Below are 25,878 nucleotides of genomic sequence, written 5' to 3'. Positions count from 1 at the left end.
TGTATCTTGGCTTTCTGGCTATTAAAGGTACCTTAATTGTCATTGAAACATCGATTTCACGGATATGGAAGATATGAAAAGGAGTAAGACGAATCCGCTCGCGATACTCCATTAACCTGATTGCCACGACTTATTTGGAGTTTTCGATTTTTGCCACCGCCAAATGCGGACTCGCGTTCTAAATTCCGACTGGCATTTAAAAAAATGCCGTTCTTTTGAATCTTGAATAGATGCGCACTGAGAATAAAACGCGACTAATAATCAATAAGGAGTCACCGACTGTTGCCAGACATAAAAAGAGAATTGAGGACACGGAGCAAGATACTTTTAAACATCGTGGCAAAAATTCGAACAATTCAATGCCGTATAGAAAAATTTTAGGATTTTTTGCGTTTGTTGATAATGTACACTTATTTAATCGATAGCATTCCGCAGTTTTGCAAGAAATGTCAAAAAGCTTTTATTTTATACTGTGTAGGATATTGTAATTATACATTAGTTATAAATAATGTAAAGTTAATTATGTTTTACATTATTTATAACTACAGTATAATTACTGTTCTATAATGTAATTTTACTCTTTAATTGTAATTATACTAGAATTTATATGTGTAAATCTAGTGAAACCCACAATGGAGCCTGTTTAAGAAATAACGTGTATAAAATTTTATGAAAGTTTAGTTTATTTCAATCATACATTGTGTGCATGCAACAGAATAACGTTACTTTAATTCATAAATGTTCCTGGAATATCGAACGATTATCTCCAAATAATTTTCGACCGCAAAGTCGATCTTCATGCTGAGCAGTCTACTTTCTCTCTGAAACCCCTCATTCGAATTTCATCCAAATTAATCCAGATTGCTTCAGTACGATCTCTCGCGGTGAGGATGGAAGGGGATAGGGGTAGACGAATGACTCGGAAGTCGTAAGGGGGAGCATCCGGGCATTGTCTCGCGCCGGCAACGACGATGTTCCACGAGCTGCTGGCAACTTCGGTAATTATGTCGGGCTCGTGAGTTTAACTGGCCCCGTCACACGAAATTGCAATCTGACACCGGCCGTCGTCATGTCAGTTTCAATTAAGGATTTTATCCCCGCTCACCTATCGTCTCCGCTCCCCTTCTCGCTCTCTAATCTTTGACAAACGTGGCAACAATATTATTAACCTTTAATAAATATTTGTCGCATATATTATTCTTAATAAATTCTAATTTTGTATGTAATTAAAATAGCTTTGCATAGAGATAATAATGATAGATTTTTTTTTAAAGAGAATGTTATACGTATGTATAAAATAGAAATGTGACGGTATTTTTCAGCATCTTTAATTTTTTATTCAACACAATATACAGAGTGTTAAAAAAACCATTCAATATTTATATAGTAGATAGGACATACCATACCGACAACGAGTAAAAAAAACCTTAGTAAACATAGGTCGAAAACTCAATCGTTTCTGAGATACAAACGTTTTTGTTTGTTAGCATTATGATTGACTTAATGGCTTTTACGTGTCGCATGCGATGTTTACTTCAGTGTTTATAAACCGCGTTTTGAATGTCCTCATTCAATTTCCATACATACTTCATAACAGAAGATTTCACCGGCGATCAGTCAGTTGTCATCAACTGGCGATTGCGGATCTATTTGATTACACAGTTCGCGATTCTGTAAGATGATGCCAAGCGTGTATGGAAATTGAAAGAGGACATGTGGAACACCTTCTGTTAATATTGAGATAAAGATTTAGACAGATTATCTTCTCACGTCACATGGTATGTCCTATCTATCATATAAATATTGAATGGTTTTTTTTTTTAACATCCTGTATATATGTTCGGCATTTTATAAATATCTTTAATAATAAATCTTCAATAAATATCTTTAATAAATTTTTAAAAATAAAGTATCTCTTAAATAAAGTATCTCTTTAATAAAAATATTATTTCATAAAAATATCTTTAATAAAAATATAATCTCTAATATAAATATATCCTTTGACATTTGCAGCAAAGTGAATCGCAAAAATCAAATTAAAATGTATTTTACGGATATTGATTTTTATAATTCGTTTTGTTTTCGTATTTTTATTTCGACTCGGAATAAATGCCGCTTGTACGTAAATCTTTAGAAATGGAATTTTATGATACCTGTCATGCAAAACGTGAGAATATCCGGGAAGATCTCGCGGTTTCCTTCACCGTTATACGAGCGAGTATCCTTTGCGGTTTCCTTGCCGGTAATTCTATCATTATCCTGTCCATAGATGCATTTTGGCACGTCCAGGATGCGATTATTTCCGATCACGCGGATCCGTTCACGTTCATACGTCTGACAATAATGCAACCGATGACAAATCGCTGAATTACAGATAATGTTCTTAGGATGCACACTGTATATATATACATATAAATAATAGCTTTCGCAAAATTAATTTATAGCGGATTAAGAAAATATGTTTCCTTTGAAAGCAAAAATTGAAAATTATCTCTTATGTTTTATCGTGATTTCGGAACAATTCGTGTACTTCTCGTCTCGGCGATCTTAAAATGAAAAAGGAATAAAAAATATGGGAGTAAACACATTTAAAAAAAATTTTTTAATTTTAGAAAATGGCAAAAAGAAAAATTATTAAGATAATATTTACATAATTGTCGGGTAAAAGAAAGAGGATATTTATTATCTTAATTGTATGCCCGCGTTTATATATAATATCCAATACAGTCATACGATAAATAAAATGTAAGCTGATCTACCCTCGAGACTTGCAGGTTGCATAATAATGCGTTAGATAATGCAATAGTAGCATGGCCTGGTTTTGGAGGCTTTTAGCGGAATCTACGCAAACCGCGGAATTCTATTAGATCCCCTCATCTCGTCTATACTCTCTTAAAATACTCTGTTGCTCTCATGCATTATAGAACGTGTATAATCGATTATTACAAAAATATGAGATAGCAGGGAGTGAGTATGATTTTTCGGAGGACCGGAAATTATCGTAGAAATTTTTATCGCGGATATTTGATTATGCACAAGAAAACTTATTGCATAAAAAATATTGAAAATATGTTATCATTTGTTGAGGAAGAGGCTATTGCTTGTTTATTCATTAATGTTTAATTAACTTGATAAAATCTGGTTTATTTTTTATCATTTTTGTCAAGTACTGATTATTCGCGCGTTTTTTCTAAAAAATATTAATTAATTAAAAAATAATTAATAAAAAATATTAGTTAATTTAATATATTTAACGTGAAAACGTATAACTTATTTTCGCCGTCTGATATTCTTAATGCAAAAATAGGGAGATCACCTTTACGAATGGATGGCACGTTTGCGTCGAATAAACATCCTAATCTAATCCGCTCGATAAGTGAAAGTAAAATCTTCGCCTTGTACGAGAAACGATATCTTCTTAGCTATGTATCGTACACATCTGTACAACACTATAACGTACTATAGTACACTGACTATAATATGTGTTCTTTTTACGAAACGAATTGCGTAAGCATTCTCGATTAGTCATCATTCACACGTTTATTCTGTGTTTTATGTCGTTGTTTATTCTATTTCCTTTTCCCGTCTTCTCACATCTTGCCTGTTCTGTCCTTTTCTCTTTCGATTGACTTCCTTTTTTTTTTTTATTTTAATCGATTTCTTTTACTCTCCTGTGTGTTTATCGCTTCTCAGCATAAGTCTCGTATCTATTTTCGTATTTCGTTTTACTTGTTTCTCTTTCTTTTCCTTTTTCCTTTTCACATGTTTTTTCTTCTTTTCTCTCCTAAATCTATTTATAAGAATTTACTCATCGACCCTCTTTGTTCCATGTTATATGCTCGTTGCAGTATCTTTTGAATCTTTCAAGTATTTATTGGATAAATTAATTTTGTTATTTTATACAACTTTTTTATCATCGAAAAAACACCTTCGAAGCTTATTTTTATTCCCTATTTATTTGTATTGCTGTTATAATAAGCTGAATAACATTACTTTTACATCATATGATAAAATAAAAGTTTTGGAATAAAAGGTATGGAACATATGATAGATAGACAACATTTTTGATGCCCAAACCACTTTCATCTTTTATAAAAACATTTGTTAACTATTTTGCCAAATAAATAAAGTAGTCTATTTATACGATACTTAAATATTTGTTTGACGAAATATTTAACAGATGTCCGTATAAAAATCAAGTACAAGAAAATAACCTGTGTATCGATTCTTTTTAAATTGATTTTAAATTCTTGATATTGTCTAAATTGAATATTATCTGTCGTTAATTTCGTCCTGTGAAGAACGTGAAACGGTAAGATTTTCTCGATTCGCTCAACTGATCGGTAACAGAATTCCACCATTCCTAGCGGGACTTGTTGACGCCCAACAGCTGACGGCCACCGCCGCCACGTGCGACGCGACGCATGCGTCCGTTCAGTAGTGCATGACACGTCTCTCGCGAAGCACCCGTTATAACTCGTGAAATATCACTCGCTTCTTTACGATTTTTTTAAAAATTTAAATCTCACATTGTGTCCCTTGTGTTAAATAATGAACGACGAAATGTAGCAGTATAGTGATGACAAAGCATATTGGTATAGCGTTAAGTGACTTACGTAAAAATGACGCAGAAGATACGAATAAAAGAGAGAGAGGAGAGAGAAAGGTAGGATTTATAAATAATAATCAGTTGATTAAAATTATATGCAAATATAAGATAGAATAATAATCGAGAGAAAGACATAATTTTCTTTTTTTTTTATTTAAGTGAAAAAAATAATGTTTTTATTTAATGTATATATATATAGACTTGTCAATGCAAATTGGGATTCACAGGAAATTTAATGTATATATATATATATATATATATATATATAGGAAGATATCACATTTCTTCCACGTAAAAACGTTTTCATAAATTCCATCTGCAGTCTTTTAGATTGTTATTAATGTGCGAACTTACATAAAACTGTATAATTATGATTCACATAATCTAAACAAGATTGTGAAGTGATACGTGAAATATATTCCAGAGTTAATTAAATTGATATCAAGTCGAACTTACATCTTATCAGCAGACCGATATGATATCATCTTTGGCATTTGTCATTTGATACGTATCCGAGATGTGTTAAAATTAAATTATACATGCTTATATAGGTTTTCTCCGCGTGTGATAATATGAATTATGCAGATTAAACCACATGGATATTTATAAAAGCAAATGTGTGTTTTACATTTTAATATTATATTATATATTTTAAAGAAACACATTTTTAAAAATATATTTAATTATGTTACATAAATTTATATATATGTATTATTTTAGACGATTTTTTTTTCTGACAAAAAGAGAACGTAAATATAGTTAAGTAAATGGAATGGAATCTAACATTGAAAAACGTATCATATGTCAGCTGTATTAGAAATACGCGTTCTGCTTTGCTGACGTCATCTTTACCTTCGTAATATAAGCGTAGAGAAATTATAGAGAGTCATACTTACATAAAAACATTTTTTTCTATATATATATTAAGCATTTATATGCGATTAATAATTTATATATATTCCTAGTAAATTTTTATAAAAATAATTTTGATATATATTACATCGTATTAATATTTTTTTATATTAATGCAGTATTTCTCCAAATTATTTTTTATCTCTTGCTAATTTTGCCATTAAATTTTTAGTATATAAAATTGAATCAATATTTCTTGAAAAATTAATTTTTTATATAAAATAAATAAAAATATAATATTTATGTCGAAAGTTATTGATTGAAGGCAGACAGGCGATTTTAAGGGGGAGGCAGAAAAGAAGGATAAGGGGAGGAATTTATTTACCTCTATATGCGTATTTTCGTAAAACCATGATCGCTATCATCTATGCTACTATTATCAGAACACTATTATTTCCTAGCTGTCTTAAGCGTTTTGTTTTCATATAGTCGACGTTTATTGATGTAGCTTCGAAACGCATACAATGGTAAAGAAGGGAGGAGGGAGGGGAGATGGAAGTTAGTGGCTTTAATTGGATTAAAATTTCATCGACGGGTGCATCCCTCTGCAATAGCTCTTTTACGATACGATACTGTGAGTCTAGGTTTTGCCACAAATCCGTAGTATAATGACTTTTAAACGCTATGAAACTGCATAGAGGGATATAAAGATGATATTGATACGTTAAATTTTCAAATAAAATCGGTATAAAGTGAGCGACGCTAAATAACACGTATCGAAAATTAAATATAATTATCAACAAATTTCTCGTAAAATGACCTTAATTGCTATATAAATGATCGATTATACCTAATATTATGTGCAACATTAATAATTTATGAGTGCCTTATAGAATTATTGAGTTGTTTGTGAATTCTCCGCAAAATAATTTGTATGAATAATTTTTTTAAATACATTTGTCAATTAATTGAAATGATCTTCTTATATAAAACTCAAGATTATTATACAAAAAAAGATTAATGAGGCGATAATAAATAACGAATCAAGTGTGAAAGATTCACATAAAGAATGTTAATTAATCTGGAATAAAAAGTTCTCATAAAGTCGACGGGAAATTTATAAAAAATTCTTTTAAAATCTAGCATTAATTAGCAAAAAATCTGTACTTGCTTGATGGGTAATTTGAATCAGATTTGCATATAAAAGATCCGCTTAAAATAATTTGTAAAATACGAGTTCAATACAAAGAGAGAGAAAGAGAGAAGGAATTCGACAGAAAATTATATAAAATTTAAAATTACAAAAGTTGAAGAGATTAAATATATATCCTTTATGATAGATAGATCGATATCTCTAAAAAAAAAAAAATAATAATAATAATAATTGAAACGCAGAGTAATGCGAATACATTTCTCTAAAATCGATTTGAAGATCAATGTAAGCCATGCAGTATCACCAAAAATTAAACTGGAATACGCGATTTTCTGTGAGAAACTAGAGGTGTCCGACGGCTAATTATCGAATACCATTCGCATAGCAAAGCTATGCGAGCAACGCATGGTATTCTACGGGATACGACCGCAAGTCTCGCCGCGGAAATCGCGTTCTCGCATGATTGCGGTCCGGATCGGAGATTGCGATCGATCGATTCGATTTTCCTCGAGATGAATCCCGATATATATTGAAAATTTAATTTTTATTAATTGACATTTTAATTCTATCCTTTTCTCCTTTTATTTAAACTTGTCAAACTTGAAGAGTTAAAATATGATAATAAATACGATAATTAAATATGATAATATAAGTACAAAACTATACTTTAATCGCATATTTTTAACAAATTATTGAATTATTATTTGAATTTATTATATATTTATTATATATTTGTTAAATTTATATTTATACGTATATTAAAATTTTTTACAATTTTTACAAAAAATATTATACATTTTCATTAAAATCAAGTTTTACCAAAAGAAATAAAACCCGCGCAAATCGACATTAGTTCTAAGATAGAAGTACGTTGAAGATATATGAAGGTAAAAAAGTATTTAAATAATATCGCAAAGCACTCTTTTTAGGTTGAAATTGCCGTGGTAATTTTTCCTTCTTCGCATTGCTTTTATTTCTCTGCGGGAAAAATAAAGAAACGTAGGATGGTCGAAGGAGCAAGAGGGGGAGAGATTTAATCCCTCCTTTAAAAATATCCTTTGTATCTTACTCTTTCCGGAACCTTAATGGATCGGGGATAGTTTTACGTCACGGCCGAGAGCTGTTTTTCGAGAATACGCCCTCCTCCACCCTTGTTTACGGCGGTTTTCCGCGCTTCACGACGATAGCCACAAATTCGAAAGTTTTATGGCCTGTTTCGATCGTAGAGAAATTCTAAAAGTACTTACTGAGGGATTAGAGGTGTATCAAACATTTTCATAAAATTTTTTTTTAACGAAGTTTACGAGTGTAATAAAATTGTATCATAAATTAACAATTTTTTTAGAAGATGCCTAGTATTGTATTAAAAAAGAAACTTAAGGGATTATGAAATTATTTTAATATAAAAATAATACACATTTATATGTATAATACATTATTTTAATAAAATTATACAGTTACAAAATGCGTATAGAGAGAATATTGCGAAATTCAATAATTACGAGATTTCCAGCTTCCTAAAAACTATGCTCTTTTATTTGAATTAATTATTATATATTAAAATATACATATAGTTATATCTTTATCTCTAGTTATAATTAGAGATTTTATATAATTATATGTAAATAATCGTAACTCTCCGCGTACATTTTTATCTAAATTGAAATGTTGTGTAAATGAAACGAACTTTTGGTACTGAAAGGGACTTCAAAAAAATGAAGGACTCGCGGATTCCCATGGGATGTGGTCCTTCTAGAGAAGATTCAGCGGAGAAGCGGAATTCGAAAGCGATTCCGCACGCGGCGCGAGCGGACAGGAAGCTATTCCTTAAATATTCATCGCCGTTACTATATTTAAGCGCGTGAAACTAGAGGAAACTCCGCGTAGACTTGGTGAATCTCCTTCGGAGAACGCCGCAAGGAATCTCGAAGTCCTCCTTTTATACGCGACGCGCTTCGTACATTATCTATAATTTCGTAATTCATCCTCGCCGCTGTTGTTAAGGAAAATATGCTACGCTGCACAAAGTGTTTTCAGAGAAAACATGAGTATTTTTTTTAATAGAATTTTTTGGATTTAATTTGGAAAGAAAATGAGTCGCGTATCGATCGTGCCGACTCTTCTTTTTCTGCGTGATAGCCAAAAAACTCTAAGACATTTATAATCGGGAGAGACAAAAGAATTGTCTTTCATTTAGAACAATTTTTATGGAATTTTTATTTTTCTTCTAAAACATTCGAGTTTTCGATATATGAAAAAGAGGGAAATTAATATATATATATATATATATATATATATATATATATATATATATATATATATATATATATATATATATATATATATATATATATATATATATATATATATATATATATATATATATATATATATATATATATATATATATATATATATATATATATATATATATATATATATATATATATATATATATATATATATATTAATTTCCCTCTTTTTCATATATCGAAAACTCGAATGTTTTAGAAGAAAAATAAAAATTCCATAAAAATTGTTCTAAATGAAAGACAATTCTTTTGTCTCTCCCGATTATAAATGTCTTAGAGTTTTTTGGCTATCACGCAGAAAAAGAAGAGTCGGCACGATCGATACGCGACTCATTTTCTTTCCAAATTAAATCCAAATATATAATTATTATAAACTTGTTAATAATGTATATATTCTACATACATGTTTATTGAATATTGAAAAACTAAAATAATTCCCCAAGTACCCACGTTTTTACTGTCTTTATAAGTCAGTGTATATTATTTCTTAAATTAAGTACGAGGAAACGTGTTTGAATGCGCATTGTTCTTGGTTTCTTTGTTTTTTCCTCCGCGAAAAGTAGTAAAGTGTGTGTCACAGCGAGAAGAATACTTCATTAGGTAGACGATATGCTGGGACCGTCTCGGAAATGGTGGCAGCTTTTATTGCGGGATTCCCCTTTCATGAACTCCCGAGCTCGCATACGGTATTGCTTGGAATACTTGGGATTCTGGAACGAAACCTCTCGCAGGTTCACGTGAAAATCCGCGCGATGACGTCATCTTTTTCCGCTAATAATCTCAAAGATATCGCGATCCTTCAAAGACATAATTTTATGAAAAAGAATTATATATCGCATGTTTCATTTCAGTAATTATTATTTTTATTTTGTAGAAATGTTTAGTTTTGAGAGGATATTTTTATAATACGATATTATAATTCACAATATAATAACATAAATGTATTTTTTAATGTGTTTTTTAATTAACCGAGCTTTGTTTTTTAATTGCTTAAATTCAGTTCATTCTAAACATTTGAACATTCGCGCAAAAATTAAAAATTTTTCGAAATACATATACATATGATGTTTTATTTTTAAAATAATAAAATCGTAAAACATAAATTTTTTTTTTATTTACTATATTTTAAAAATATAAAATTTGAAACGAGCGTAGAAGAAGATTCCACTTTTTTAAATAGTAAAAGTAGCGTGAAATATAATTAGAAATGGAATTTTATATTAATGAGAATTACAGTGTGTTTCAAGATTATAAAATTTTTCATAATAATATTTTTAAATGACAATGTGTTTCGAAATAAAAAAATTTCGGGATTATACAATTAAGAGAGATTAAAAATATAATAGTAGATTATAAAATATCAAGATCTCTCTTTATGTTTTTTAAATCGTACCGTTACAGACTCTGGTCGTGTAGAACTGCAACGTAATATTCGTTGTATAACTGAGATAGTGCAACGTAACTATATCGTGGCCAATATCATGTTACTGCTGGCGTCATTATAACGTACTGCGATCCCGCACTTGCAACGGCTTTAATCTGCCGTTGAAATTCATGCGGGTTAAACACTAACCCTGGATTTTGCGCAAGACGGCCTTCATTGCACATTGCGATGCACCTGTGCGGAAGCGTATGAGCCATCGTGCATAATACGGGGATACATTTTAATGTAGTCAATATCCGGCAAAACGGAATAATCAGATCTACCATATGCACTTAATCGAATCGGCATATTGATCTCTACGAATCTAAAATTTAACAAATATATAAATTAAGATACATTAAAATTGTTTGCTTATTCTAGGATAAACATTTATTTTAAAATCGCATCAGCTTTTTTATGGGTGTTTATTTTGGGAGGAAGATCCTCCAATCTGCATTTCATATTATATATTTTATTTATTATATTTATTATTGTTATTTATTATGTTATATTATTTTATTTATTATACATATGATGCACATGTCATATTGTATTTCGTAAAAATGTTTTGTATTTCTAATGTTTATTAAAATAATATGATATATAATTTTTTTGTTATATAATAATTTTAGGTTGAAAAAGTTCTAAAATTATTTTAAATATTATTAACATTGCGCGTATACATTATTTCAGTCTAAATAAACATAATTAACAACACAACGTAAAGATACTTGGATACTTGGATATTATGGACGGACAATACACTTTTGCATGGAAGGGAGAAAGTGGAGAAGGCAAAGCTTTTCTTGAGTAGAGGATACAGGTGCCTATTGGGGTAAACTTGATCACTTTGATCTAAGCGCCAAATATCTCGGCATCATGCAAATGCTTGGCAAATACTCACGCAAATTGTCTTACATAATTGATCGTGGATTAATACCATAATCTTCTCCAACAGCCATTAGCGAGTTAATTTAATCTTCGAGTTAGATTCGAATTAATCGACTAAATCACTTTCTCCGATAAGACTCGAGCCACATATTTTACATCCCGCGACAGTGTCATAAGTGTTTTAAAACCTTTAATATTCAGCCCAAAGAAATTGACATACTTTCAAAGACACAGTGCAATTACGCTATCTTGGCATTTCCAAATTTCAATCATTAGGAGAAACACGGAGTAATTTTTATAAATTATTTCGTGATAATCTCACTTTTAAAAACACATGTACAATTCTACAGATTTTTAAAAATTATTTTAGATTGTTATATTAGAGCAAGATAGAGTGTTGTTTGGAAAGCACGCCGAGATTTTAAATGTTACTATTTCAGGATTTTGATTTTTGCAATTTTAGATACGTTCAGATATTTTAAGATGCTGAAATTTTAATACCTAGTCTAAGGCCTAATATAAACTTTCGCATCGTTCGCAATTTTACGAGATAATATCGACTGCTTTTGCAGTTTTAGTACTTTTTTAAAGTAATACTTTAAAATCTTAAAGTTCTCAAAAGTTACTATTTAGAATCATAATATTTTGAAACGTTCTTATATATGTACAATTTTTAATATTAAAGAGAGAGAGAGAGAGAGTTCTAATATAAAACATCTTTTTTTGGTAGCAATTAGCATTACAATTTAAAGTTCTGTTTAAGTAGAGACTAAGACTTGAAAATAAGGCAAAAAGATTAATTCGTGAAAGCCATTTTATTCTTAATTATCTTAAAAAGAAACTTTTTCCAGAGATGTTTATTTATGGGAATATTTCTCTTTATTTTAAAATCGCGACGCAATGTTTGCACATACATATATTTTTCAGATGATACCTCGTAAAAAATCTCAAATGCAACAGCAATTGCTCTTTTGATGTCTCAATGGGAATATTTGACATCATTATTTTGGGATAAAATGACAGAAATCAGGTCGTCAATAGTCACATAATAATTGCGAATTTGAGTTTTATTGCAAATTATGCGCAATGCACATACTGCGTTAAGCTAAACAGCATTCGAGATTGAATGCGTTTTGGAAATTAGGATCGATATAGAGGATGAGCACGTTATAAGGGCGATTGCTGGTGGCATTATATTAATTAATGGCGATGCATTTATTACGAATGCCTGACATTTACAATGGATCTTGCATATGAGAAGCTAATGCTATGCAACCGTTAATGCAACGTTCGCATACGGGATAATTGAATGGGTGGATTTGGTTTCGGGTAATCACTAATTATTCTCCATGCTGTAACGTTTATTGATCTCTCATAAACCTATCTTCTTCTACCATAAACGTTCCTAATATGATCTTATTGTTAGAAAAAAAATTATTATCTCTATAAATTCCCTCAATAATCCTTTATTTGTCGATTGTCAATTAATATTACAAATTTTTTATTTTCCTTTTGCAGAATTTTATAATCAAAAGTCAGATATATTAACTTTATTCAGAATAATTCGAAAAAATTTTACGTAAAAGACAGTTAATTTACATCTTGGATTATACATAGTGTTTAAAGTTAGTCTTCAAGATCTTTAAGATACACCGACTATTCCAACCGTTATATGTCACACCAGTAAAAATTTTGAAATATTCTCTCAATGATATCTTTGAAAAAATTTATTTCATAAATGATTAAGAACTTTTCACAAATTCTTCTCCTTTTTTTATAACATGTAACTTAAAATTATATTATATATAAGTTTTTCGTACACTCCACTATACAGTATAACCGTATTGTTCCACTTCATCTTGAGATCTTCATTGTAGCGTTGTCTAAAAAATTCTTTCGAGAGAGAGAGAGAGAGAGATTGGCATTGGATATTTCCTGTCTCCTTTCTATCTCCTTGTCACAGCTCGCTGGTCGAGCGTGTACTGACTAGTATCCGAGTGGCAAGTATCTGAGTATCGAACGCGACAGCCGAAGCGGCGCCGAGCGCATGCGAGGTGGACTCTAGGTCAGGTCACGCGGGTCAATCGCCGAGGTCGTTAACACCGACGAGAGAAAGAGAGAGAGAGAGAGAGAGAGACAGACCGGCCTTATACACCGTCTGTATAAGGCTGGTCTCTGTCCGACGAGCACATACAGGAAACAGCGGTTTCGAACGAGCCTGAAAAATCTGCTCGACGATTTCGAGGGTTCCATGAATAAAACTCAAGACTCCATTAAGCATGTCGCGTTTATTTGCTCTGACTATACCTCCCCTGCTTTTCATATATTTTTCAATATTCATATATTTTTCAGATTTTTAGATTTGTCACAAATAAATATTATCGATTCGGTAGCAATAAAAATATGAATATAATAACAATTAAAATTAACATGTAAATTAAACTAAAAGTCTAAAAAAATATTTTGTACGATAAAGTATAATTTTTATGATAAAAATTTATATGGAATGGTCTCATATGTGCGATTTATATATTTTTTTTTAATTTTGGATATTTTACACAATTGCAACGTTTTGCAATAGCGTTTTACGTTTTCAACGCATTACATGATCAGATATATTTAATTATTATAAGACTTCGCGATATGAATCGTGGACATATTTCATTTCAATTACGACGATCCGTTATAACGGTGTTTTAAAAGCAAGAGGACGACGTTGTACCAAGCGACATTTATAATCGCTAAGTCGCTAAAAAGAGATAACACTTTAATGTACTTGTGTGTGTGTATACAACTATTTTCGAGAAATATTATTATCGTAAGATGAGAGATGATGAGAGGGCAGTAAGAACGAAAGTTTTCTACTCGCTCTGTCGACGCCGTTAATTTCCGACTTCAATTTTCGACAATTGAATTATATCGTCTTTTTTGGTCCCGCATGCTGATGACAAAGTGGTTCGATCGTAACTCAGGCAGAATTACGTTTCTTTCGCGACCGATCGCTAGTTCTCATCCGGGCATCTTTACTTGGCCCATAGGGTCAACAGTGCGCGAATTTTGCTAACCAATAGTCCATTTTTCATTATGTCATTATTTAATGTCTATAATATATTTTCACAAATGTATCTTTCAAAGCCATTTTTGTGAAGATTTTTAGAGTGATCATGTTTGGGAAATATATCTCGTAAAAAATTTTGAAAACATTTATTTTTCCGATTCTTTTGACTCTTATAAAAGAGCTTGCAATCTGCTTTGTTTAAAAAAATCTTCTTTTTTGGAGAGAATTTTATAAAAATAAATCCGGGAAATCTTTATTTGGTAAAAAAACTTTTATATTTTTTCATGAAGATTTATTCTCGCTATCGTAATTTTATTAAGTGCAATAATATATTTTTTTAAATGAATATAATTTAATTTCGCGTATCTAATTTTTATTTTATTTTTTTTTTTTTTGCTCATTTTAGAGAAAAAATTTTTTTTGTATTAATTATAAATATATAAGAGAAATATATGTATAAGACCACAGAGGGATACATGATTCTTTTAACATTTTGTCAATCGTCGAAAGTTTAGACTTTCATTGATTCAGCATATAAAATGGCAATTGTGTGCAATCTTTTTTTGTATTGTTCAGACTTTCCAGACATCAATCGATTGCTCGGCGGGCGAGTCTAGCGGACTCGCGAAGTGGCTCTGATTAAGCGGCGCCATTAAAGGGTGGTACTCGAAAAACGAACATAATCATTAGTAACCGAAGCAGTTTCCGGCACTCCCTCTAATAACCGGTTCGCACGCGATCGTAATTATTATTTGCGGCTTATGTCGGCTCGCTTTCAACGCAAATCGGTTTATCAATCGGAATGATAGCGTATCGCTATCTCAGAATCAGAACATGTCCTATCATTCTACAATTTAGTAGTCAAAAAAGTCTAATATATCTCGCATATATGTATATAACACGTTTCCCCGATCGAAAAATTAATCAACTATATTTTTATCATTTTTTTCCTCTCCTTTAATCAAAGTAATTTTATTGCGTATCGGGAGAGAAAGAAAGAGAGATAGATTTTAATGAACAAAACAAGGGCGCTATCACGAAGACATAAATATTGTAATCTAGTACATAAAATTCCACGCGCGTAATTACAGAGGCGGATTCGTTTACGCTCAACTTGCCTTTACATTTTACATCATGCGATTGCAGTATCGTTTTACGCAGTGCGGCTATTACTGCAGCTACACGAGATGCAATTTTAATTTGCGCGCCGCATCGCGATTAAGGACAATCAGAAGTGATAGCAAGGCGGGGTTAGTTGACGAGAAAAGAGGGTTGAAAACTTTATTTTCTCGACTACATTTATTTTATCTTAAAGCAGCAGCGAGAAAACAAGTAAATCGATTAAAAGTATGTATAACAGTTCGGTTTTTTCACAATTAACACATTGACATAATATATCGATAAAATGTACAATTAAAAAAATATAGAAAGTGCGATTAAAAGGAAAATATTTAATTTATAATTTAAGTTTTTTAACAATTTTATTCATGAATGTTAATAATGGAGAGTATTAATACAGCAATAAAATAGGTCTGTTTATTTTATTTGCAGCATAAGTTGAAACAATATTGTAACTGTTTTTTCAAGATTTTTAATTTATAAAAAGAACACAATATTGTATTTTTGTATTACATTAATGAAATGATATTTATGATGTTGTTTACACCGCATCAATTCTTTAATTTTAAATATAATATGCAAACATAGTTTTGAAAAATTGCAACTGCGAAGAGAGAGAGAGAGAAAATCTTGATTTATAATATAAATTTGCATCTGCATAGTACTAATAAAAAAACGTATTAATAAAAGTATATTTACGAACAATATATTGAAAAAGAAATATCGGAAAAGGCAACTTTGCAAGAATATAAATTGGCAATCAATATATATAAATAATTACCAAGAAATTAAGCATTAACATCTCTCGGAGAAATAAATATCTATTAATAAAAATATACTTTCACTAACGCAAAAATATTTCACTATTAGATTTAAACTTTAAACACTTTACATAGAATTTTTTTTTACAAGTTTTTATTTTATTACGTTGTATCTGGATTACACTTGGCAGATGAAAATAAATCTAAAATAAAATTATAAAAGTTTGTACAGATGAAAAGAGCCTAAAGGCGGATATGCGACACGTACATTGCGCGTGAAAATGGTGAATCGCAAAGAGAGTGGAGATTCGCGCGGAAAGAATCGGCTTTACGTCAAACGATTAATTAGCGAACGTGATGTTGAGGGTCTGCGTGTCAAGCGAAGTAATAGAAATTGTCGAGGGGGTCGCTTTATAGCGGTATCATCGTGTAATAAATGAAGATACGAAAGCGATAATTAAAGACAAGGGAACGAACACACGAGCGGAGGGATGTCGAGCCCGTTGGCGGGCGGTGTGAAAAAGCGATGTGTGAAAGCTGCAGGAAAACGCAGGCCACACCCTCCTAAAGTCAGGGATGGCGCGAAGGGGTGGTGAGAAGGGTTGGCAGGGAGGGCAGGGGAGAGTAATACCTCGCGTTGTAAAAATCTACTCGCGTGAAAAACAACCCGGGCCATCGTCGCTATACTATTTACCGCTTGATAGGGGAGAGTCGTAGCTTCTTCTTTCTGCGTTTTAAACCCCGTCCTTCTTTCGCGAGAATGACACGTACGTGGCCTCCCTTCCCTCTTGCCTCTCGTTTCTTCCATCTCATCTTCTCCCAATTCGTTCCCCCGATCTTCTTTTCGCTCGATTTCTCTCTGTCCGCTTCAGTCACTCCTCGGCTCGTTGCAGTTTCTTCCGACTCATTTCTAGACATGCCTTGGTCTTTGTCATCTAGCAGTCTATCGGACCGTTTGAGTCTATCTTTCTGAAAAGTCATGCGCTTTCCTTTTTTCCCTCTTCCTTCTTCTCCTCGTTATAGCTGTTTTACAAGATCCATTAGATCTATTCCAGTTTCTTTCCAGTTATTTCCTCTCTTGATTTCTCTCAGATTCTTCTAATCTCTTCTCCAATTTCTTCCGGTATTTTAATTATTTTTTAATAGCTATTTTTTTCTTTATCCTAGACTTTTCTAGTTCCTTAGAAAATTTACCGATGTTTTTTTTTACTATCTCCATCAAGTAAATCAATTTTTATTTTTTCTTATTTTTCAATTTTTTTTGCATGATTTCGATCTTTGAACTCTTTTAAAGTTTGTTATACTCTTGTTCAATCTCTTGAAATTATATATATATATAAATGGCTTTTCAGAGTAAATTATTCTAGAACATCCTGTACAGTCGCTTTAATTTATTGTACGCTTATTTATATCTGACACACAATTTATCATCGACCCATGCATTTATCCGCGGTCGCGCGTCTTATCAAATCGAAATGGGCTAATGAAATTGGGCGGGTTGTGCTTCGCGACGTCCTTAATTTCCGGCTCGGGGTGGCGCGCGGCGGCGAAACAAGCGGAAACAAGACGCTGTATTTATGTTGAAACTTATATATGAACCCTCAACTTAAGTACCTGCGAGAGATACACACGCGCCGAGAAGCGGCGTCTCCTGGCGCGAGGAGTTTCCGATCGAAGTATTTCTTCGATGGGAACTTCCTTCGCGCCTTGCTGGCAAGTTTCCGGAACGACGTAGAAATTATTAACAAACATCGCGGGTGGCGAAACACTAAAATAGAATCTGCGCTTACGCTCTTTAATATCTTACTGAATTTATTGTTAAGGGAGGGGCTAATTTATCCGTACATTAAGTAAATCACGTAAAAGGATAGAGCTAAAGAGTGATAACAATATCGATGGTTGCTGAAACACAACTACATCAAGCACAAATATTAAAGGGAAAGCTATAAAAGATTTGTTTTAATTGTATACAATTCTTTAATTTTTCGCGTTAATTAAATAGTTAAAAGTAACTTGGGAGAAAATGTGAAAAAAAGTATGTCAAAATTCAAATATTTTTGTCTATTTCTCTGATGTATATACACATTTCCATTAATTGCAAATTCATAAGTTCTTCTGGGCATATCTGAAATCTAGCACCTGAAAACACTGCTTTTTTTGATGCACTCTCGCGCCCATTCAAGTTGCATGAAAGCTGCAAGCTCGGTGAAGTCCTCAATTCTATCTCTCCTCATCTATTCATGAGACGATTTCGTGGCGCGGCATTCTTTCAGCGAATTTTGCTTCGGCAGTCCCCCTCTTGCACCCCACATTCTTATATGGTTTGAAACTTACTTTAATAATCATCTTTTTTGTCATCCGAAAATTTATCATCGGAACATTTTTTCTTAAATGCCCATTTATTCCATTTCCTATTTCGCATCCATCTCTCTTTGCCTGCGAATTGCTCTTTTATTTTGCGAATTTTTACATACGTCAATATTTTTGCCAAAGTTTCGCGATCATTTATTCGCGGTAATCGAGCACATTTTCACGTTGCGGTTGTCAAATCTTGGACCGTGAATAATACCTTAATCGTATTTTCTGTGCAATTTATTTGGAATTAGCGTTGTGCCGGATTTAAAAAAAAAATTCACGAATTTTTCCCGGGAAAAAAATTAACTAACACGGCACGTGCGTTCGAGGCAAGCGACGACAGGGCGTCTAAGAAGGGGCGGTTTGCCATTAATTACCCTTGATGCACGCGATATCGACTCCCTTCTCTCTTTCACCTCCCCGATACTGCACTTTGCCTAAATGAATGCAGGCGAGGGATGCAGCTGCCCCACCGCGCCGCGAGAAAAATGTGGCGTCGCGGAAATTCCGGAAATTTTCCTTTTTTATTCGCGCGAGTATAAATCACCTTGCGTTCAAGCCGTGCGCGTACATATATTTTCCGAAATATGTATATTTCCCTACTTATCGTATAACTGTAAAAATTTGCTAATTTATTGCTAATAATGTAATTAAAAAATAATTTATAATTTTAAATTAAATATATTATAAAAATATATTAAATAAATATATTATAATATATTATAATATTATATTATATATTATATTATTATAATATTAAATTTTAAATCTCCCTTGTGAGCTGATAAAATGAATGTAGTAGACAGAGCTCCAAAAAATTTTTTATTACAGCAACTCCAGTTCCACGCACAAAACGCAGTAACGACATGAGTAACGTTCATTCGTCTCTTCTGTTTTTTTTTAGGCAACCATCGCCGAGTTCCGGGACAACCGGCACCTCGACGGTATCATCGACGACCGGCGAGGGCGACGCGACGCAGAGTATCGGGATGTACCCGGTGGGCGTCGCGGCCTCCTCTACCGCAACGACGGTGACGTCGGTGACGACGGCGTCGGCGACCGTGCCGTCGTCGGCCACTTCCGGCGTCTCTGTCGCAACCGGAAACGTCAGTGGCATCGCCAGGAGCGTCTCCGCGCCGAGCGCACCACCTCGGCCGGTGGTTCAGGTCAGCAGCTCCTCGGTGAGCGCCTCGGCGGCCCAACGGCCGAGACTTAGGAGGAACCAAAGTCGTACCGAGGCTATACGAAAGTGAGTAGTCTTCGAGTATTACTGTAGAACGTTAATCACTGATAAGAGCGATCGTCGCTCTTAAATCCGATCAGACGCCTGTAACGTTATCGAATCTTGCAGTTATATTAAACGCGAGACAGCGCAGTTCTTCGGAGTCGACGAGGAATCGGAGACTCTGGAGAAGCAGAGATGGCTGGACCGACGGCGACGCATGGCGTCGAGGAAGTACGGCGCTCTGCTACCGGAACACAAGCCCCCGGATCCGGACATCACCAGGGACGTACCGGACACGACCGAGACACCGGAGGTAAGTGCATTATGTCATGAGAGAATATACGTTCTAACGCGATTGCGATCATATTAACGATAACGCGATTATTCCATGATAATCGACAAGTTGATAGCGGGACAAGTCAAGAGGTATCATGTTGAAAGAATTAACTCAATTCAATTTTTGACAATGACTATGTAATTTGTGACGAAGTTAAGATGTAAAAATTAATTATGACTTTGCAAATAATTTGATGAGGGTGTGTGTAATCAGAGAGAACAACAATAATATTACTGGAATAATTTTTGTTGGCAAGAAAAAATTCGGGACTTTAAGAAATTGCGAAAAGAAAAGAAACACATTTTTTCAATATTTACAGAGTGTCACTCTCAGACGATGGCAGCAACCGGTACGGAGGAAAGATTCTGTAGCAAGGATGACGCTGTCGGGTCTTCATTACATCGTCGAGGTGAGTCATTGATCCACTTCGAACTGTTCGAGTTTTAATTATGTCAAAATCTATTTCGATAATCTTTTTTGTGATTCATGTCTTGTAAATTTTTTGTTTGATATTTTGTTTATTTGATAATATTTTTTGCATCAGGATCGTCGAAAGGGCTCGTTAAATTCGTAGATGAATTTTTACTAAGATCACGAGACAAATCGATGCGACGTAATTAGCCGGCCGAGTGTAAACCACCTTTTTGCTGAATTACGTTACATTAACTTTAAAGTTTAGATTAGCCAGAGTAGAGAGTAATTCCGGTCATAAAAGTGGAGCGACCCGTGCGCCCGTCGCCCCATTACGTAACTTTGGTTTTAGTTTACGCCAGAAGGGCTTATTTCCGGCCATGCAAACTTTGCACTCGACGAGCTAAGACAAAATTTTACCTTTGAATTATTCAAGTATTTTACAAGCCGCGATTATATTTTAGATATATTATGTTGCATAATATCTATGGCTCATATCGAAGGTATATAATCGAACGCAGCGAAAAGACTTTCGTAGTCGATTTTTAAATGGACTCACTTCTTAGTTGTTTTACTTTTAAAAGACAGAGAAAATATTAATTTTAGGCTGAAAAATCTAGTAGGGACAAAACAGATTTTGCAAATTGAATTTTTTTTTAATCTTGGATTAATATTTCGACGATATTTCGTCAATTATCCTGAAATACGTTCAGATTCGTATTTTTTTCGGCGTTTCGATTGGCCATGGTTGAATATATCGAGTGGGTGTTACACATATGTATTTACGCATTGCGCAATGCATTCTTCCTGTGCTGCAAACGCGCGGGACTGGCCATATTTCAAAACTTACCACTTAACTTGAACTAGCCGGACAACGCCTGGAGCATGTACCGCGCTGGAGGAAAGTGTGTTTCTCTTTCGTCTACACCGTGAACCATTAAAATATTTCACGCGCGACCCAGAAAGCATCGTGTCGTAGTCTGAAAGTCGTTTGGAATCGAATGGAAAATATTCACGGCTATTCGTAATTATGTTACGCGATAAAATGTTCTGCTCCAAGTATTTGTGAAACTTTAATAACTTCTGAATGATTTTTCGAAAGATGCTATATATTACCGGATGTCTATTATTCGTTAATAAAATAATATTTAATTTATATATAATATGTTATTTCTTAAAAAATTATTTTATATAAGTTGCGATTTTTTATAACTTTAATTATTTTATAGCTAATTGTTTCGATTCTGCTCAGAATTCAACGGCACATAAAAATATAGGTCGTACAATTTTTATATAAAAATAATCATTTAAATTTATAATTTCGAATTTTTATATTCTGTTTGAAACATTTTTTTCTTTTTGACTAGAGAACCGAATATAAAATGAAGATAAAATCCGAAAAATGGATAATAAATTAATTTTGGCGCTATTCGTTCCGCGCGATCGAATCATAATTCCGCGATTCGCGCGATTGTATTCTCATAATAATGAAATTTATTAAGCGGAAACGCGGACTGTTCTGCTTAAACCGTTTCGAAAGGCTCTTTTTAGCACAGATAAATCTGAAACAAAATCTCTGCACAAACACATTTTATCATGCACATTCGTTCATGATATTTGGAGACAAAATATATAGAGAGAGAGAAAGATTTTCCTTTTTAACATAACAAATATTTTCTACTAATTATATTTTTTTATACTACTTTTTCTAACACAATATCTCTTGAAACTAGCTGTCAGTTATATCGCAGTTACTTTACTCTCTTTGCTTTTTGAGAAACTCCGCACTATTGTCGCCGTTGAAAAAATTTGTAACGCAAAAAATTGCATCCTATTTCACGATATATGCATAATAGCCGGACAGAAACAGTCAATAAAGCCAGTTCGAAAAACGCATCTGCCGCGAACATAAATGCGCTCTCGCGTTCCATGCCTTCTCTAATTAATGTAATATCGATTTTACTTAATAATGAAGTTTATTAGACTCTCGCGTTAACATATGTTACTGCTGTCTTCTTATTACACGTGCCGCGCGCGCGCTCGTACGATGTAGATTTTAATAAAAATTCGCGTGTAAAACGCGTGCACCGGCCGCCATTAATTACGTCTCTTGAGCGGAACGCATAAAGGGCGAGTTACGAGGGTAATCTACTCCCTTCGTTACACACCGCCCTAAGATTTAAAACACTTCGTTACGCGCGTGACACGCTTGCCTCTCCGTCTCTTCTGTTTCATTTTCTTTTTTAATTTCACGGAAACGACGAGTCGCGCGCATTATTACATTTATGCGAAAGATAAATAAAGGGAAATCTCTTTTTCTTTCTAAGAGAAAGAGATTTACCTCATCTTTGATTCTCGAGTTAATTGTTTGAACAAAATTATATTTTTTTAAATAATTGATACATATGTACATAGAAATTTCTGTTTCTCTTTCATTCATATTTTTGATACATGCTCTATTAAATTTTAGCATGTCTTTGTAGGCCCCAGTGGAATCGTAGAACTCGATATAAGAGCTATATATAAACCATTTGAAAGTTGTCACTGCGCGATGCATCTGTAGTCGTTAATGCCGGATTATGCTGATCTGCGTTTAATTATACGCTCGTGAAATGATGGATTTCCCAGTAAATACTCATTACGTGTTTACTTATCATCGTTGATCGATATTAATAGTTGGCCAATAACGTTATTCAATAATAACTTCGATACGAATTAATAAACTCTTGAATTATTGATAATCGAATTTTTGCATATCAATTTCTCCATAGGTGTCTCTTTTTTTTGGTCTTCTTTTCGTACTCTTTCAACGACAGGACAATTGTTATAATACCACTTTTGCGGGAAATATAATATAATTTAATTTTATGAAGTAAAAGTGTTCATTATTGACTTAATTTAAAGTATATAATTAATTGTATCGTAAATTGTTACTAGAAAAGAAATTAAAAATACAAGTATAATATTCTTAATTATCAAAATTTAACAATTTTTTTGTAATTTTTTCGTGATTAATAAAAAAACGGAGATAGAGTATACGAAATAATTAAAATTAAGATACCAATTTTTTTTCGATGTATTTAGTGGAATATTAATATAAATATATCACAAATATATGTTCTATATGTCAAAGAATTTATATAAAATATTTAGCACGAATGAAGATAACGAATCGAGACGAGATGCGTGTTTTCTTTTCTGATAATAGCGGGCTCGTTAAAGCGGAAAAATTCCATAGAAGCGGATCTACGCCTCTATAAAATTGGACGGAATTTAATTTCGCGCACGGCTTGCGTGGAATTAACATTTATCCTGTTTATTGCTCCGTATCGAGCCCTTTCAATCGGATTTTATATCTTCGCGGTCGGCACGATTCTCGGTCGTTACTCGCCCCCGCAATTAAAGGGTGTATTTTAAAAAATGTGTGCCCTAAGATTTCTTTGGAGAAATAAAAAAAGTTCTATAAAATCTCTCTACATAAAACGAGCTCGGCGATAATTCGAAATGTTTTGCCATGTTATTCAACTTTGTTGATAAATCTTTTGCCTAATAAGAAAATATATCACACACACTAAAGTTTTACTCGTTCATTATGGGACACCGTATAAACGGCGCGAACTTGGACGAAGATGTCTCGTTAACCGAAGGCCGCAACATCCGAAGAAACAATATCGGTGCAAGTTGGCAGGCTAAACTGCCGCTTAACGCGGTTAGCTTACAAAGTTTCGCACAGGGATAGCGGGAAGCGCTTGGTCAGGCACGAGGGGTGATCGGCTGCCGTATGCTTGGCACTTACTACTTGCTGTTAGCAGCCAGTAGTAAATGCCAACCAGTGGACGGCCGGTCGGGCCGCGCGTGGGCTGTGCTTTCGACAGCACCGACAGTTTATTAGCGGCATCGGAGTCGTAACTTCGGGGTGTGGCAGCGCAGTATTAGCCACGATATTTTAACGTCGATTGCTCTAACGTATATATTTTGATTTCTAATCGTTATCAGTATACGATCGTAAATCGCACCGTGTCTACGCCTCTTCCTCTGGCGAATCTCTCGATATTTTCTAGAAATTATAGATTATCGATAGCGATACGTGTATTATATTACATAATTCCGTTATAGGCATTAAATTGATATTGAAAATTTTTTTGACATTTTTGATGTAATAAAATTCTTTAGCAAATATTTTTTTATGAAACGCAAAAAGGGATGGAATGCACGAATTTTTCAGCATAAATTTAAACGCAAGTATTTCGAGATAAAGTCCTTTTGGGTCCTGGGATTGTTGACGAATTATTTCTTCTCATTCGCGAGATATTTTAAAGAGCGTTATATTTTTGTAGGGACGATTGTCAAAGATTTTAATTTTATATTTTCTAGTAAGTTTAGGACCTCGATGTTTTCTCAGCTTTTTTATTTAGTCTGTGCGTCATCATAATTTTCTCTTTTTACATGTACATCTTTACAAAGGCCTACGTAGTATTAATTTAATATTAGAATCTTAGATTTTCGCTCCAAACGATGTGGGATTTGACACTTGGAGTGAGAAGGAGGAGGAAACTCGCAATTTCAATGTATATTTGTATCCGTGAATGCAAATATCATATAATGCCGTTAAATTGAAGCACGTCTGTCTGTTTGCCAGTCGTTGACGAGGCAGCGTCCCCGCGAGCGCTCGCAATCGCGTCTGGAATCGCGCAGCTTCCCGCCGAGCACGATCGCGTATCTATCGAGGACGGAGGGGGTGTCGTATCCTGACAGCGGCCTGGACGAGGAGCAGTCCTTCTTCGAGAGGCCCCCGCCGCCTCCACCGCCCCTTCCGCCTCCTCCAGCGTCTCAACAATCGCAGCAAACATCGCAGATCGATCAGGCCCCCGGTGGATTGGTCAAGGACGAGGAGGTCGGCGCCAAGATCGCGGATATCCTCGACGGTGCGCAGGATCGCGAGGGAATTACTTCCGAAAATTTGGTCGGGTAGGTTTCCCATAGGATTAGGAAGTTTTTGTGACGCATTATTAAGAAAACCGTAAACGTCACAGATTTAATTATTTTTCGGAAGAAATTAAAATTAGTTATAATTCGGAGTAAATGAAACGAGACTTATTAAATGCTTCCTGTTCATAGGTTCGTACAGCAAAAGGATGACAGGACAACGATCGACGGACAAGTTAGACGACCCCGTTCGATCACGAGGGACCACTATATTTCCAGGTGAAAGCCCATTTCATTAATTTTTAGTTAAGTTTTCTAGAGGATTAAATATCGCAATCTTTTTAAAATATTACACTATTGAATAATTAATTTCTCTCAAATTAATCACTAGCGTTAAAAAATTGAACTATCGCAAAAAAGTTTAAAAATACAGCAATATATATATA

General features: G+C 33.5%; 1 protein-coding gene across 6 annotated transcripts in view; it reads left to right on the top strand.

Annotated features, from left to right (window-relative positions):
* The window catches only part of LOC115244136 (inactive rhomboid protein 1), an 87,811-nt gene that overhangs the window by 51,030 nt on the left and 10,903 nt on the right, over positions 1 to 25,878 (top strand). For all 6 annotated transcript variants that reach the window (XR_003885325.1, XR_003885328.1, XM_029821557.1 and 3 more), the window contains 5 exons: positions 19,438 to 19,782; positions 19,885 to 20,071; positions 20,415 to 20,504; positions 25,146 to 25,474; positions 25,625 to 25,711. Coding sequence is in view for 4 of the 6 variants with exons in the window: in XM_029821557.1 (XP_029677417.1) it covers positions 19,438 to 19,782; positions 19,885 to 20,071; positions 20,415 to 20,504; positions 25,146 to 25,474; positions 25,625 to 25,711 (1,038 nt within the window). In the remaining 2 variants the exon portion in view is untranslated. The remainder of the gene's footprint in view (positions 1 to 19,437; positions 19,783 to 19,884; positions 20,072 to 20,414; positions 20,505 to 25,145; positions 25,475 to 25,624; positions 25,712 to 25,878) is intronic.

This window comes from Formica exsecta, unplaced genomic scaffold (genome assembly GCF_003651465.1).
Source record: "Formica exsecta isolate Colony F162 unplaced genomic scaffold, ASM365146v1 scaffold120, whole genome shotgun sequence".
NCBI lineage: Eukaryota > Metazoa > Arthropoda > Insecta > Hymenoptera > Formicidae > Formica > Formica exsecta.
Note: the sequence above shows the minus strand (reverse complement) of the source record. Positions and strands in the feature narration are given on the sequence as shown.